The sequence below is a fragment of the Gossypium raimondii genome, chromosome 11 (assembly GCF_025698545.1).
Source record: "Gossypium raimondii isolate GPD5lz chromosome 11, ASM2569854v1, whole genome shotgun sequence".
Lineage (NCBI taxonomy): Eukaryota > Viridiplantae > Streptophyta > Magnoliopsida > Malvales > Malvaceae > Gossypium > Gossypium raimondii.
In genome coordinates, this window is record NC_068575.1 from 59,156,841 (window position 1) to 59,173,901 (window position 17,061).

The 17,061-nt window shown below is 30.0% G+C and overlaps 1 protein-coding gene across 1 annotated transcript; it reads right to left on the minus strand.

Moving 5' to 3' along the window:
* Window positions 1-3,566: 3,566 nt before the first annotated feature.
* Window positions 3,567-5,066, minus strand: LOC105802247 (homeobox-leucine zipper protein HAT22). The gene is made up of 3 exons (XM_012633777.2): window positions 4,427-5,066; window positions 4,256-4,335; window positions 3,567-4,171 (listed from the first exon to the last, which is right to left on the minus strand). The coding sequence occupies exons 1-3, from the start codon at window positions 4,922-4,924 to the stop codon at window positions 3,886-3,888; spliced, it is 864 nt and encodes a 287-aa protein (XP_012489231.1). The 5' UTR covers window positions 4,925-5,066; the 3' UTR covers window positions 3,567-3,885.
* Window positions 5,067-17,061: the final 11,995 nt, after the last annotated feature.

The window sequence follows — 17,061 nt, forward strand, 5'->3', positions numbered from 1 at the left end:
TTAATATTTTAACAATTCAAGAGCTTGAATTTATCAATATAATTGTACTTGTCATGCATGTAAATTTTCAAACCGATCCAATATCTCTATCATATCGATATAAAATACTCTATAAATTAATATATATTCAACAATTGATTTTTTTACATAAAAAATAATTAGAAATTTTAAATTTGCTTTAATTTTGGCATGCATGATCTACATGAACAGGCCACGAAATCTAAGGTTGGATCGTTAAAAATATCAATCGTGTGTAAACCTACTTTAATTTTTACACCGTGTAAGTGGATCTCTCCCCATATATATATAATAGAGATAATAATTTGTGCATATTAAAATAAAATGTATAAAATACATCAAAATGAAGGTTTGGTTGAGTGGTAGATTTAAGGTTTTATTAATCCAATTTGTGCATATTTAAACCATATCATATGCATATTTTAATTATTTTTTGTTAAGATAAAAAAAACTAAAATACCCTCAAATAGTATAATTTATTTTAATTACGGAAGGACATTTCAGAATTTCCTAATCGAGTTGGTGACTCGGTTAAAGGTGATACCAACTCAAGAAAACACTTAATAGATATATAGATATACAACTAATGGGGATAATAACTTGTATATATATATATATATATATATATATATATATATATATATATATATATATATATATATATATATATATATATATATATAAGAAGCATTAAAATGAAATTTTGTTGAGTAATAAAATTAAGATTTTATTAAGTCATTTTGTGTGGGTTCAAATCCCTCCATAAGTATATTTTAATTGGTTTTTGTCAAAATGAAAAGACTAAAATATCTTCAAATAGTATAACTTATTTTAATTATGAAAGGACATGTTTATAATTTTGTAATTGAGTTAATGACCTGATTGAGAGTGACACTAACTCAATACTAGATTGTTATACAACAATGGTAATCCAACCCGAAAAAGAGATAAGATCCGGGTCACCTACCAGTGACCTGGCCAAGCCCCACCAAATGGATATGTGCTAGGTGTACAACGAAGGGAGCTCGCGATATTAGCTTGCACGGGCTGAGGGTAGTTCGTGGTCTCATCTCGTATATATCCAAGGAATTCACATGTAGGGGACAACAAGGCCTAATATGTAATGACTCGATAGTCACGGGTATCGGAAAGTGTATTTTTGGGTCTTTGTTTTTGGAAAACGTGTAACAGCCCGTTTTTAGGGTTAATCAGAACAGTGATTTCAGGACCACAAATCCGAGACCAAAAACTTATTTTTATATTATTTTATAAGTTTACAGTATGTGAATTTGTATTTGAGAAAATTTCGTAAAATAATTTAATCGTTTGAGTGCTCAATTTGCTAATAAGGACTAAATCAAGTAAAAAGTGAAAGTAGCGTTCTATTAGTTAAAAGCACTAATTGGCTATAGAATTAAAAAGGGGGAGTCCTTATGTTGTTATTAATCTATTGTTAATATTAGTGGACTTATATGGCCATTAATTAAGTGTTTTAAATGTTTTAATGTTAAGGTTAAAAAGGAACAACATTGTATGATCTTTCTCCTTCAATTCTTTCCACCGAAAATGAATAAAAGAAAAGCCATGAGAGAATAGTAGGTTCGGCCAAGCTTCATGATCTATTTGTAAGTCCGTTTTGCTCGGTTTTTAATAATTTCTACGTTTTTGAGATCGTTACATCGAATACTAGCTAGCTCGTACCTTCGATTTCTAAACTGCTTAAGTTTATGAATGTTGCTATTAATGATTATATGTGTATTTTGATGATTTAGGATAGATTATTAATGTTTGGTGTTGTTTAAACAAGTTTTATTAAGGAAATTTTGATAAAAATATCAAAATGGGATTAAATTGACAAAAGTGGAAATCATGTGGTTAAATGTGTGATTAAGTGAAAAATGGGCTGCTATTGATGTATGTGGAATTCGGTCAAGCTTGGATTTAATTGAAATTGTTGTGGTATTGGTTTTGTGGATTGAAAGTAAATAACGTTAATATTGGTTTGGTATATATATACATGTGTTTGTGTTTGAAGTTTTATTTTGGCATGCTAAATTTAGTGTTTAAGTGCTCATAAGCTAAGTAAAATGAATTAAATTAGATATGTTTATAATTTGGATTTGAATGATATTTTGATGATATAATTGTGGTACCAATGAGAGTACATTTGTTAGGCACCTAGGATGATTGTTTTGACATATTTTGGATGTATTTGATCGTGTTTTGAATTGGTTAAATGAATGGTTTTTGAGTTGTTTATTGTCTAAGCTTGCAGAGAATTGTAAACGTGATGTTTAAGATTCATTTTGAGTCCACACAGCCAGACACACGGGCATGTGACTAGACCGTGTGAGACACACGGCTAACACATGGGCGTGTGTCCTCTGCACCTAGGAAAATTTTTGAAATTTTGTGAAAAATTCCTGGAGTACCCAATTTAGTTCTGATTTGTTTCTAACACATATTTTGGGCCTCGAGGGCTCATAAAAGGGACAATATGATTAAATTATTATGTGTATGCTAGATGATTATATAATGTTCATATTTGATCTGAAAAGTTTGGTAATGCTCCGTAACCCTATCCCGGCGACGGATAAGAGTTAGGGGGTGTTACATAAGAGGCGACCTAGAATGATACACATGTTTAACATGCCCGAGGCCTGTTTAGAATGTCATCAGTTCTATGAATAGTGGGGTCAAGTCCATGAGAATAATACACATGTTTAACATGCTCGATGCCTGCTCAGAATGTCAGTCCTATAAATAGTGGGATCAAGTCTATGAGCATTGAAGTCAAATCATGAACAGTGATAATATTTATAAATACCTGAGTATTCCCTTTAATGAAATACATAGAAAACTACTCAACAATTAAAATAAATAAGATAATATAAAAATAAATAAAAATGGGGTCACGAAATTCCTTTTAATTTTCCCCACATCTACAAGTCATATGAGAAGACACATAAACGTGAGCTAACTTCATTCTTCCCCACACCCTTTACCCCTCTCACTTAATTACATCCCTCAACTGATTTAATTTTGATCATTTATCCCATTTTGAGACACCACCCACAGGATACATCATCAATCTGGGATGACCCATTCCTCTTTTATTTTTTTAATTTTAAAGATAAAAATAAAATTCCAAAGGACTAAAATTCTACGGCAATAAATATAGATTTTGATTATTTATTTATTAATATTTGGAATTGGTTATTTAAATAGTGTATTTTGTGACAAGTATGTAAGAAGAAGTTTCGAAGCAAGTGTAGACACATGGTTGATTTCCAACAACAAAGATTTCCAACTTTTTAGTGTTGGAAAAACAAGCTTCAAAGGAAAGTCAATGTAAATGCCTTTATTTTCTTTTGTATATAATAATAACTTGTTAGAAAATACGACTGAAATCAAATTATAATTTTACTATTATTTTATAATTTTAAAAGATTAACTTACTTTTTATTATTTTTAGAGAGACTAAAATATAATTTTATTTTTATTAATTTAAAATTAAAAATTTAATACAAATACTGGGACAATTAAAATAACCAACGTTAATACATATTAATAAAAAATCAAATTACATAACGAATTGACCAAAGGGATAGTAGCATGGAATAAAAATAATACATATAGATACTGTATCTTTCTAATGATCATTTACAAATATAAAATTAAAAAGAGAGGAGATTGATCAGTAATTCTACTGTTCTTTTCTTGTCTAGAAATTAATTAATTAATTACAGTTACACTACCTTTTAATCCACTGCAAACCCTTTTTTACCCAAAAATAGAGAGGATGTGGGTTTTTTTTCTGTTCTCTCCCATTATTTTGTTACTAAATTCTATATAAAACTTAATTGATTAACATGCTGCAGAAGGATTAGTGACGGGTTTATAGAAACGAGGCTTTGACGGCATCGAAAATGGATTCTTGGAATTCCCATCGCCGGCAACGCCGCCGATTCTTTCACAAGATGGGCACATGGTGAGAGTGGCCGCCGGCATGTTCATGCAAAAGGGTTGAGCCGCCGTTTTCAGTGATCTGAGTTCTTGTAACTCCTTTTGCAGTCTCCTGTTTTCATTTGTGAGTGTCTCACAACACCTCTTCAAAAACTCACAATCCACCTCAGTTTGCTTAAGCTTTGTCCTGCATGCTCAACAAAACACTTGGTTAGAAAATTCTAAAGTCAAAAACAAGCTGGGAAATTTTCCAGGTTATGGTTTTAGTTACCTGGCTCTCCTGTTTTGAAACCAGACTTCAACTTGCCTAGGTTTCAGGTTTAATTGCCTTGCTAAAGCTTGTTTTTGGTTCTGTTTTCATGATATGTAGCAGAAAAAGATTTAATTAACCAAAGCTGATATATAGTGATAAATATAAAAGAATAATTGGAGAGAGGCTTACAGGATTGAGGGTGCTATGTTGTTTGAAGCTTTCCTCGAGAAGAGCCGATTGTTGTTTGGTGAGTCTAAGTTTCTTTCTTGCATTGACGCCATCTTCGTCTTCATCGCTAACTCTACACGAATTCTTCTCTACCTCGACTTCTTCGCAGCTATGGTCTCTCTCCCTCTTCACCCTACCACTAGAAAATGATGAAACAGCACTAGGGGGAGAACCTGGACGGTACAAATCACCGGCGGCAGCGGTGGGGGGAGAGTCTTCATGGCGATGATGAAGATAACCACCACCTTTGTTGTTGACATCAACCTTTTTGGTAACAGTAACTCCGTAGCTATCACCGGAAAGACCCAGCGTAAGGAATGGTTCCAAACTTTTGACCGGCGCCACCTTGGCTGTTGACTTCCTGGGCGTTTGGTTGTCGGCCTTGAATGGAGTTTCCGGCGTCGATGAGAAGCCTAACCCTAGAACGAGTCCCGTATTACATGCATCATCAAGACCCATTAAGCTAAGCTTTTTTAGGTTTATATCAATGGAGTTTGACAAGTTTTTTTTTAATGGTTGTGAGAGATGGAAGGAAATGAAGAGAAATAGAGAGGAAAATGGAAAGGAAGAGTGGGATGTAAAAAGGGTCTTAAGAGGGGAAAGAGAAATAGTAAGATTTTTGTCGAGTGGTGGAGTAATTGAGTGGATAGGTGGAATCGCTATGATTTATCATTTTTAATAAATTAATTAATATAGGCCCTGAAATTTAATCAAATTTAATCATTATTAGTGTATAAATTGATTTAAAATTATATTATTTTTTATAAATATAAAAATCTAAACATTATGTGAAATTTTGGAAAATTATGAAAGTTATATATATAATATAAGTTGACTATTTGAACCTACCAGAGACCAGAATTATCTCCATTATATTAGTAACCAAAAAACACGGCGATTTCCTCTCTCTCTTTTAAAGCTATAGAAAAATAAAATCCCACAATTCACGTGGCAATACGAAACACATCAAGAGAATGATTCGTCACCACTTCACGTACCACTTTTTTAATTATTATTACTGCCACTTTTTAATTAATTAATTGCTTATTTTTTTGTACATTGTTTTCTCTACTTTGTATGTCTCATACTTATTACTAAATCCCATATGCGTTTGTTTAATTAATTAACTTTGTTCATGTGTGGGATCAATAAGGAGAAGATACAAAAGAGTGGTGAAGTTGATGAAGATCGATTCACCTTGCTTAGATAGAGAGCTGGAGATTATACAGAGTGGAGCTGATGGTGATGAAGATAGGTTGAGAATAAAGTGGTAGTATGTAGGCTAGAACGTTTGAGAGTTGATCCCCTTCATCGTTTGTGAGTTATTTATAGGTGAGGTCTCATGTGGATTAACGTGACGGATCCATTATCAGGTCATCATTGTGGGATGCATGGGGAGAATGTTCGTAATGAGATGCACTGTCATTCCCTTTGAATCGCAGTATCCTTCTATGTGGGGAGTAGTTGAGCCGATATAGGGATTGATGGCCTAAAGAATCACATTCTTAGCAGGAGATCAGATACTTGGGACAGCAAAAGATGGTACCCTTCCAGGAAGCAAGCGACTAGCTTCTTTGAGCAGCTACATCCTATCTCGTTAGATAATCAAATCGAAAGGCAAAGCTTGTTGATGGCCACCCAATCTCCAGCAAGTGAAGTGCACTTCTCATATGGCCGCTGCCACGTGTCTTAAGTTGGTAGATTATAATAAACGTCAAATGAACTTTCATTCATTCTGCGAATACAATTTTTTTTTCATATACATATATAATTATTCCCTCGATTATTTTTATTTAAAATTTAATTACAAAATGTATAATTATTAAGATAAAATTAATTAGAAAAGGTTTAAAGATCTGTTTTTTTTTTCTAAAAATATCTTCATTATTTCTTTTTGTTTTCAATCTTTCCTAAACAATATTAATTACTACTAATTTATATAAAATAAACATGGCCAAAATTTTTGCACCCATTCAAAGATTGCTTATGCTATAAAATTTTCTTTTCAAAGAAGCAAAATTGATGATATGATTTATAATAATAGTAGTATTATTTGGTAATTATTAAAGCCTGCCTTAATTTGAAATTATATATGATATCAAAGGGGGGACATCATTGGATATTAACAACTTCCCTTTATTACATACCACATGAACTGTCTCCCCCTCCATTCCTTGTTTAACTGTATAGACATGGGTATCATGTCAACATGCTTTACCAACTATTTTCCCTTGATCCATTCTTTTATTTATTTATTTATATATAAAGAGGCTGGTGGGTTAATATTTTTTCCCTTGCTCATTATGATTGTGGAGATTAGAAAAGGATTGCCCACTATCTCTTATAATTTCAAATGATAATATTACTTTTCAAACTTTAGCTTCAATCATCATGTGATTGTGGTAGCTAGTTTCTTTGTTTTCTTGTTTGTTTGCTAGGAAAATAAAAAAAAAGGGGGGGGGGGGGGAAGTAGGTACAAATTAACACCATGGGAGAGTTTCAAAGAGTTATAATTCATCATCAAGAATCCGGAACTTAGCTTAACTTGAAAGTTGATGTGGAGAGGTTTGGGGCCTACTGGTATCATCTGCCCATTCCCCTGCCCCCTAGATATATATGTTGTGTATATATGCACTTCCCAATAATGCTTTTGTGGGCTATATATACTGATTAACAAGTTTGGTTAACTCATTAAAACATTATTAAAACCCTAAAATAATACTGACAAAACACTTGCATATTGCATGAGATCATGCTTTTGTTTTAGGTTTGTTGATCCCACAATGATTCCTCGTTGATTAGTCTTTGATTAGTTTTGTGGTTTACTTAAGTTAGAATTACTCTTTTAGGTGTTTTTACATTTAAATTAATAAATAATGTATGGTATTTTTTTCATCATCCATTTTGAATTTGCATCAACATCGAGGAAAAATACAATGGAACCCAAAATGGTAGATTTATTAATTAATTCCTTAAATTTTATGATATTTCATGTTAGTATTTTAGCCATTGATAATTTATGATTCATCTTTAACCTTTCTAAAATAAAATTTTAACTTCATCCGCATCATATAAACTAAACCCCAAAAATTACTGAAAAAAACAATAATTAAGACATAAAAATGATAGGGAATGTTAGTTTCATTCAGGGACTCTATGGTCCCTAGGACAGTTATTTATCAGAAAAGTGAGATGCACCCTTGTTCCAGGAAACATAATGACTTCTTTTTCTCTATACTTTAGTATTTCTTTTTATTTTCTTATAACTTAACCATCATTGGATCAAATTTGAAACTTTGCATAAAAATTGTATTATTATTGCAAATCAATTGAAATTTGGAAAGGATATTCAGTTTAATTAAGCTTTTCTGTTTGCTGATCTTCAGATTTGGCTGAATTTGGTGGGTTTACGGCGATAGCACATATTTTTAGAGGAGAGCTAGCCAACGCCATTGAATGACAATAACAAATGCCAAACTTAAATGTGGCATCTTTCTTTTCCAATGAAAATAAAATTAAGGGTAAACTTCACTCAATTATTGGGTAACTTATTTTTTTAACCACTCAACTATGAAAAGTTACAAAATGATCATTTATTCATTCAATTTTTTTGGTCACCCATCGTTAAATGGTAAAGGAAAGATGATGTGATGACAACTTTTAAAATTGACATAATAGCAACTTTAACCCTCAACATTTAAATATTATGTTAATCTAATCTTGATTCTAAAAAAATTAACCCCTCAGTGTTTACATACTATTCAATTTGATTATTTTTCAATTTTTCTTTTCTTTGTGACACTTTCACCTAAAAAGCTAAAAAAATCTATCAACTAATTTGATCGAAATGTACCAAAATGAAAACACCCAAAAATCCAATATAATAATTTTCATCTTTTCTCATTTTTTAAGTTAACCCTCAATGTCACAAATAGAAGTAAAACTAAAAAAGACCAAATTACACAATGTATAAAAGTTGAGGGTTAAAGTTGTTACTATGTCAATTTTAAAAGCTGCATTGTTAGTAGTCTAACTACCAATGACAAAAAATTAAATAATTGGATGACTACTAGTGTAGTTCACCCTAAAATTAATTAGTAAACTAATACCATAATAATGAATATTTATTTGTCTTTAAATCCAAAAATTAAGCATTATCTTTAATCGACAACCTCTTGTAAGCGTGAGAGTTTAAATTCGATCTTAAGCAATACTATTCTCCTCCCATTGATAACAAAAAAACATCACCTTTTATAAGACATAAATATGATGGTTGGCAAGGTTAGGAAAAAGAATTTTCTCTAAGAAGAAAAAGGGGTAAAAATTACCAATGGGCAATTAATGTTGTTGTCGAATCTAACCAAATTGAATTTAAGTTATTTATTGTAGCAAAAGAAATATTAATGGGGGTTGTAACAGAGAATGATAGTGGCCGAAATTATTGCGTTATGCCATAATGTTAATATTATATAAATGTGCATTTTGCATCATAGCAAATAATGGGAATATAGAGTGAGTTCAATCCTGAGCCAAAAATGTCATTGTCTTCCGCATGAAGATGAACCATTGTGATTGCAAAAAGTTTAAACTCTCCAATCCTTGTAAATACAACCGAGGCAAATGACCATTCCTAATTAAGATGTGTGAAGCTTCCTTCATGTACCATCAGATCCCCCATAGGGTTAAATACGAATTTGATTCGTGAATCACAATAGTTGGTACGTAATGAATAATTAATTATCTTACCTAAATTTTCTTTCTTAATTTTTTGATGTGCCGTCATTTTTTTTAATTGATTTTATCCAAGTTAAAACAACAAGATCAAATCATGACATGACATGATTTTTCTTTTGCATGTGTCATGATTACATAATATTTTGGTCAACTAATAATGTAAATGATAAAGAAAACAGTTCTTAATAAACATAACTCTTGTAATTATGAAGTTTTAATGCGAGGAAAGTATAAATTTTAATAGATGAAATGTGCATTTAATCCTTTCTGGGTTGGTTAATTGGATTTTACCTAAACTTGGTAAAGAAATAAAGAGATAGATCCAAGAAAAATAATAATGTCAATTACATTAAAATTTAAGATTTGTCCAAGTACATTAATTAAGCACCAATTCGACTATTCTTTTCACACGATAATAATTCTACTTTAAATTCCAAATCCTGACAAAGTAATTATCATTTCAAATTTCGTTTACGGATGATTATGTAATAAGTAATGTTGTAAATGCTTTAACATGTGTCCATTAATTCTACAAACAATACTTTAACCCTACGTAATTAATCGAGTTATAAGAAGTTTGATTTGAATTTGATAAAGTTCTAGGTTTGAGTTATGTGTTCATATTGATTGAATTAAATTTGATTAAGTTTGTTTATAGAGTAAAATATGTGTTCTTATTTACACAAATCATAATCCATTTAATCTATTACCGCCATAAGAATGTCACCAATAATTCTAAAGCTTTTAAAGAAAGTTCAGAGTTTAATTATCAAGAGCTAATTTCGAATTGAGTCTTAGCTTGATTGGTATGGGTATTGTTGCTAATATGGGAAGACGTGAGTTTGAGTGCGCTAAAACACATTATTCTCCCATTTATGAATTAGGGAAGGGTTATGGATAGTTCTAGGTATTGTGTTAAAAAGAGCAAATATAATTAGAATCTATAATGAGATTATCAAGAGTTAATTTCTTAGCACATTCGTAATAGGAATAATATTTTACTATGTTGAAAATAAAGTTTTTTAACTTCATAAGTGGAGTTAAAATGTCATCACATATTCTTAATTAATATTTAAAAGGATTAAAAAATAAATCATTTTAACCCACTTGTGAAGTAGGGAACGTTCATATTATTCCAATAAAACCAAAGTACAGCACTTAGAACTAACCAAGCAAGTTAAGTACAGTTTGGGGAAAGATAAACAAATCTATGTGTACCTAACATGACAAAGAAAACAAATCAACAATGTGGAGCTGGCAGTCCATCCGAATGTGTACTAAAGAAGAAGGTGGCTTCCTATTACAGCCAAATAGACCCATCTTTTGGGTGGGCAGACAAGCAACCCAGTAAATGGCCATACCAGCTTCTCTTGGAATCAAATTCAGTCTAACATTTGGAATTCTAAAAAGCAGAGCATCATTTAATTCTCCGAAGTTTTCTTTCATGTCCCTTTTTGAACTCATCTGTGAGCCTAATAATTGGTGGTGGGCTGTGGGCTTCATAGGGAATTGGGTATAGGAGGCCATAAACTACTTGAGCCGGGCCTCAATGGGCAGATTCCCCTATTCACAAAACTACCATGAGATGGGAGTAACGAAATTCGGCATGCTGGGGAAAGAAAAAACAAACTGTAATCACTAGTTTTTGTTTATAGTGGTTGCCATAGGTGGGGTGGGGCAGATGAATGCCTTAAATTAACTAAAACGTCTGCTTTTTCCGCTTATAAATTAGTTTAATTGATTGTGGGGGCAAGGAGTAAGGACAAATCCTTTGATTTGCTTGTTAAGGAAAGCAACGTCAAAAGTTTAGGCCAAAAACCACAAGGATTCAGAGGCATATCTCCACCACTTTCTAGCTGCAAAAAAGGAAAGCTAAATGTTTGCAGAAAGGAATGCAAGTTTCCACTTTTCAAAACCTACCAGCAAATCCCTCGAAATAGGAATTATGTTACTTGTATATATAAGGTCATAATCTTTCAAATAGACTCTTCCCTTAGAACACACATGTTTTCTTTTCCGTTGTTTTTGAAATCAGAACATGGTGAGGAAGAGGAATATACATATAGGAAGATATTCATGTTTAGAAATGGTGATGTTGGTTGAAATCAAGGCAAGATGTTGAGCCAACTTTTGAAAAAGGGTTATTGCCTATTGGACAACCAAACATCAAAGCATACTTTTTCCTGACATTATGTATATAATTAATTACACATCCTCTCTGTTTCTCCATATGCAAACGCATGGGCTGAACAAATTTGTTTAATCTTTACCCTTCTCGCAAAATCTAAAAAATATCAATGTAAACACAAGGTAGGTTTTTTGTTATTATTCAACGCAAATTAAACTTGGATTATAATAATCAAATTTAGAATTGAGCTTAACAGCATTTTTTTTCATACTCTAAGTTTGAAATCAGATATAAATAACCAGTTCGGAACCCAGTATAGGAAATTAATTGAGCCTACTTCTTAATTATTTAATCAAATAAACATTCAATGCTTTTTTTTTGGTTGCTAAGTTTTAATTTGTAGTATTTTATTAAATAAATTATTGTTTTTATTATTAATATATGTAATACGCTCTTCGAAACATTGAAAAATAGTTGAATTTAGTGTAATGTTCAATGAAACAAAATAAGGGCAATAATAAATTACTAGAAATTCTATCACACGCATGAAACTATGAAATTAGAACGTAGATGTATGTTTAAAAGTAATATACAATAAATGATGAAACATATGATTTGAAATTAATTAATCATAATAATACATGAAATATGTACAATATTTAAATTTAAAAATAGGTTAAATTGTGAGTAAAGCGAAATTTTATTATATATAAATACATCATATTAACATTAAATGCATATAATAGATATATTTATTAAAGTTTCATAATTAATGAAAAAAACATTTTAGTTCAAATGGTAAATGAAAAGGTTTTATATATATAATATCCTTAGTTCAAATTTCATTATGGACAACTTTTTAGTGATTTATAAAAATATAAACGAAAACACACATAATCATATAGCTTTCCTTGCAACTAAAATGATTTTTTGCCAATTCCCTAACTGAGTTGAGTTGGGACCCGGTTGATGGGTAACACCAACTCAATAAAAGGATTCCTTAATTGAGTTAGGAATTTGGTTGATAGGGGACACCACCTCAATAAAAGACTTAATAAATAAGTTTAGCTACAGATAAGTTTATCAAACTATAATGATAAACTTACTATTTTAACCTTAAAATAATTAAAAATAGATTAAGTTCAAATAAAATTTAAAATGCATTATCTATACTATTAATAAAGCCCCTGATTAGTTGGTGTAACGAGTTAATTGAGCACCAAATCGGTTAGAAAAGTTACGAAAATGTCATTCTATAATCAAAATAAGTTACATTATTCGAGGGTATTTTAGTCTTTTACTTAAAAATAAAAACTAAAAATATGCATATGGTAAGATTTGAATCCACATCAATTATTGGATTGATAAATTCTTAAATTTATCACTTAACAAAGCTTCATTTTGATATATTGTGTACATTCTTATTTTAACATATACAATCTATTATCTGAATCAGTTGTATATATTAATAATGTTGCTAGCTGATTTGGTATCACAAGTCAGCTCGACACTAACTCTTGATTGATGTCAACACCATGATAAAAATTGCAGTAATGTTAATACAATGTATTTATGTGTTTAATTTTTGTTTTACTTATAGCTTAATCTATATATATTTTTATTTTAATCTCGTACATATTTCATGTACTATTATGATTAATTAGTTTCAAATCATACGTTTCATTGTTTATTATTGTATGTTATTTTTAAACACATATTTATATTCTAAATTTGTGATTTCTACACGCATATGTGTAGGAGGATAGGATTTCTAGTTATTTATATAAAAGCTAAACTATTATATAGTTTTTAAACTAGTTTATATTTGTTGAATAAGTCCTTTATGCTTTTATTATACCTAAGTAAGCCGCTATCTTTTAATATATATACTTAAATTAGCCCTTCTTTTAAAAGAAATGTTAATGTATCTTAAGAGTTTATTAATTAGGTGTAAATTAAATGTTAGGAGCTTATTTGGATACAAGGTAAAGGTTAAGGGCTTTTTGGTTACAAAATAGAGTTTTGAGTGTACAAAACTTTAGGAGTTTCTCTAAATAAAATGACAAAATTCAAGGACCTATTTAGTATTTTATCTTTAGAAAAGACTAAAATCGATTAATAGAGATTTACAATTTCACCATTATAATAGAGTCTTTAATTGAGTATGATGTTTAATAGTCAAGTAGTCAAAGAATTTAAATAAAAGTCAAACCCATTTATAATAATGAAAATAGATTATGGGCATTTAGGTCTTTCTAATCTTAAAAACTAATATCTCATTTAAAATCTTTTGTTTTAATTTATTTTCTTATAAAATATTTTTTTGAACAATCTATCTGCTCTCTTCGACACAATGCTTAAAATTATCCATAGTCCCTCTTAACCCATAAATAGGAGGACAATGCATTTCAGTGCACTTGAACCGACATCATCTTATATTAACAACAATACACATGTCAATCGAGTTAAGACTCAATCGGCCATCAATTTTTTTTAAAATAAATACATTTCACTTTTTTTTAATACAATTCTTAAAACTACTTATAATTCCTTATCAACTCTTAAATAGAAAAATAAATATGTTTTAACTCATTTAAACTTATGTTTTCTTACATTAACAATACTACCGATAATAATTGAGATTTTTTCTTTTTTTCAGTATTTGTGTTGGTGACGCGTTTTCATGAACAAAACTTTTCGTATAACAATTTAAAATAATGACAAATACAATACGAAGAAAAATCTGTAATTGCTCAATGATTAAAAAAAAAGTAAATTTAAATTCCAAAATCATTAATACCAGTCTACATCTGGAGCTCCCATTGATGGGACCCAAATTCAAGATTCTATTTTTTGTTTTAAGAAAAAGAAAACAAAACTTATTTCAGGGAATGGGAAGTGGGCTAGGTTTGATGAGGCACGAAAGGGGATGGCAGTGAGCAGTCAGCCATGTTCAGCTGGGGCCTTCTTGTATTCATGAACCACAGCAGCACCCAAGGGGGTGCATACCAGGTTGCTTCCTCCCTTCACTCTGCCTTCTTCTAATATATGAGGTTTAATTAATCATTCCTATATATATTTCTCCTACCATAATAATATTTAAAGTGTTTAAAATTATACAATTCATATAATTTTTTTGTTGAAATATGTCATATATGATATTGCCAGACTTGATTTTTCTCATAATTTTGCATATTTATCTTGCATTAATTATATGTATTATATTGTGGGATTGTGCAGTGCAGGTGGTTTCTATGTTCCCTTTGGGAATTTGCATGTGCTGGTTTGTCTTTGATCATGTGAAACCCACATGATTCCCATACCCAGTAATCAAATTTGGTCACGTCAACATATTGTGCAAAATAAATTGGAAACTTGAATCATGCTCGTGTTAAATTTTCTACAATATGTTACAATCATATTTCAAGTGTTATATTTATATAAATTATTTTTAACACGTTAAGAATTTTATGTCATTTAAGATTCTGATATATTTATATCTTCCTATGATATTATGTTGTATTAAATTGTATCATAAAATTACTTGTATTAACATCTTTGGTTAAAATTACATTGTTTATTTTATTGAGGATATAAATATATCACATCATTTTTCTTCCATTAATTAATTATTTCATGTCAATGTCTCTATAATCTTTGTTATGTATTAGTATATAAGGGGCAGGAAATTAAGGTCTAATTTTTATGTTGGTGTTTAGAAATTGTTGAGACAAACCTTTTCTTAATCAATCGTTTTCATGTCTATTTTTCCATTCTTTATTTATTTATTTTTAAATTTTGGTATCAAATAGTCATATTATACGACTTTGATTATTTTAAAGTCAAGTGGGACAAACCCAAATTAAAAGAAACTTTCATATGAATGTTTGAAATTAGAATTAACAATAACCCATTTCTACCCTTAAATATGAGAATAAGTACGCTTCAGTATGTTTGAACCCACGTCCTTTTACATTAACAATAATATCGATGCCAACCGAACTAAAACTCAACCGGCTTCATTCATAATATTTAAAACCAAAATTTTATTTAAAGAATATTGAAATTCTTACTGTTTAATGCAATTCACGTAAATAATTATTCAGTTAAGTTACTAACTGTTCACTTTACTTTAGCTGCAAAATTGTTAACTCAATGCATGGTAAAGAATTCATTTTATTGTGAATTAGAATTTAATGGCTTTAAGCGTTATTGTCAAAGTAATTAAGAAGTCGTGAGTTCGAATATATTGAATCACGTTATTCTCTTATTTTATGGGTATAATGAGATTGTTAAAAATATAAATATTTAACAAGAACATAAGGTATTATATTATTTATACAAAAAGAATAAAGAAAAAAATTGAAAGCAAATCTTAGAGACCATATTATTCATCACGTTAAAGGATGTAGACAGTTGCGACCGGTATTGCACCTATAAGGACAAGCAACCATCATTTTTTAAAATAAAAAAAGACTATATATGAATAAATTTATTGGTCTTTTTTGCTCAAAATTAAAAAGAAAGAGAGAGTAAATATAACCGAAAAGATTTGCATAATGCAAATAATTATTTTGGTTTAGTTTTGAGTTTAGATTCTAGAGATTTAGGGTGGGTTTGGATGGACGGTGCGTTTATCTACGGTTAGTGTAAAAATAGCGGTGGCGGTGAGATTAGATACTGTAGCGATACTGTAGCGTGAGACAAAAAGTAAACTAAACGCACCGCACCCAATCGCCCATCCAAACCCACCCTTAAGTTCCCACATGTCACGTGCTAAACATTTATTAATTTGATGTTTATTCTACTTCATCATCTCATTTTTATCATTGTTATTATTACGATGCATTATTAATTGCCTGTAAGAAAACTGCAATTTTTTTTATTTATTTTAAGTTCATAGAATACTTGGAATTAGGATAAAAATATCATGAAAACTTGTAAATTCATCCTATAACAATTTGTTTTGTTTAAGCTCGCGATTTTGCAATAGTTTAAAGAAAAATTTTAAAAAATAAATAGATAATTTTTTAATGAAAATAGAATTTACTTTTGATCTAATATATAAATTTTAATTTATCAAAAATAATCAGATTATAAAACCTCGTTAATGATGTTGAAACAAAGGAAAAACTCCACTTATATAAAAAAAAAAGCGAACAATTAAATTAATAATATAAACAAGGATGGAAGCCATGACTAAACAAGCGTTTCTTAAAAATTAAAGCAGCTAGATATCTAATAATCAAACCCTAACTAGTAGAATTAGCACCTAAATCAATAAATCATAAGCTTAACGCTCCCATATTCGTGAATTAATTTCCTATAATATGCAAAACAATAATTAGAGGACTTTTCTTTTCCATTTAGGGATGTACCTTATAAACATATTTATAAGTTTTAATAGTTAAATAATTAAATAAATTTTAGAGGGCCGTCATCTTTTCACCATATAATATCACTTTAGAAATCTACATTCTAACGTTAATTCGATACAATTCTGGTTGTTGAAAACTAAGCCATATTTGAGTGATTATTTATTCTTATAATCAATCTTTAGTTATATATTAATGAATAACGAATAAGAAACTACCACATCATTTGGAATGAACGTTTAGATAATGTCATCTTTTAAAATATTAACGTAAGCCTACTTTCTTTCTTTCTTTTCTTTTCCCTCAAGTCCTCGACAACATAATCACCCAACTATTCATCGACATGCTTTTGTTTGCCT

Bases quoted from the DNA above. Each gene is read 5' to 3' on its own strand.
- LOC105802247 (XM_012633777.2), bottom strand. From the start codon at position 4,924: ATGGGTCTTGATGATGCATGTAATACGGGACTCGTTCTAGGGTTAGGC. The intron at 4,336-4,426 runs GTAAGCCTCTCT...TCATGAAAACAG, and splicing joins AACATAGCACCCTCAATCCT to AACCAAAAACAAGCTTTAGC. The intron at 4,172-4,255 runs GTAACTAAAACC...TTGAGCATGCAG, and splicing joins TTTCAAAACAGGAGAGCCAG to GACAAAGCTTAAGCAAACTG.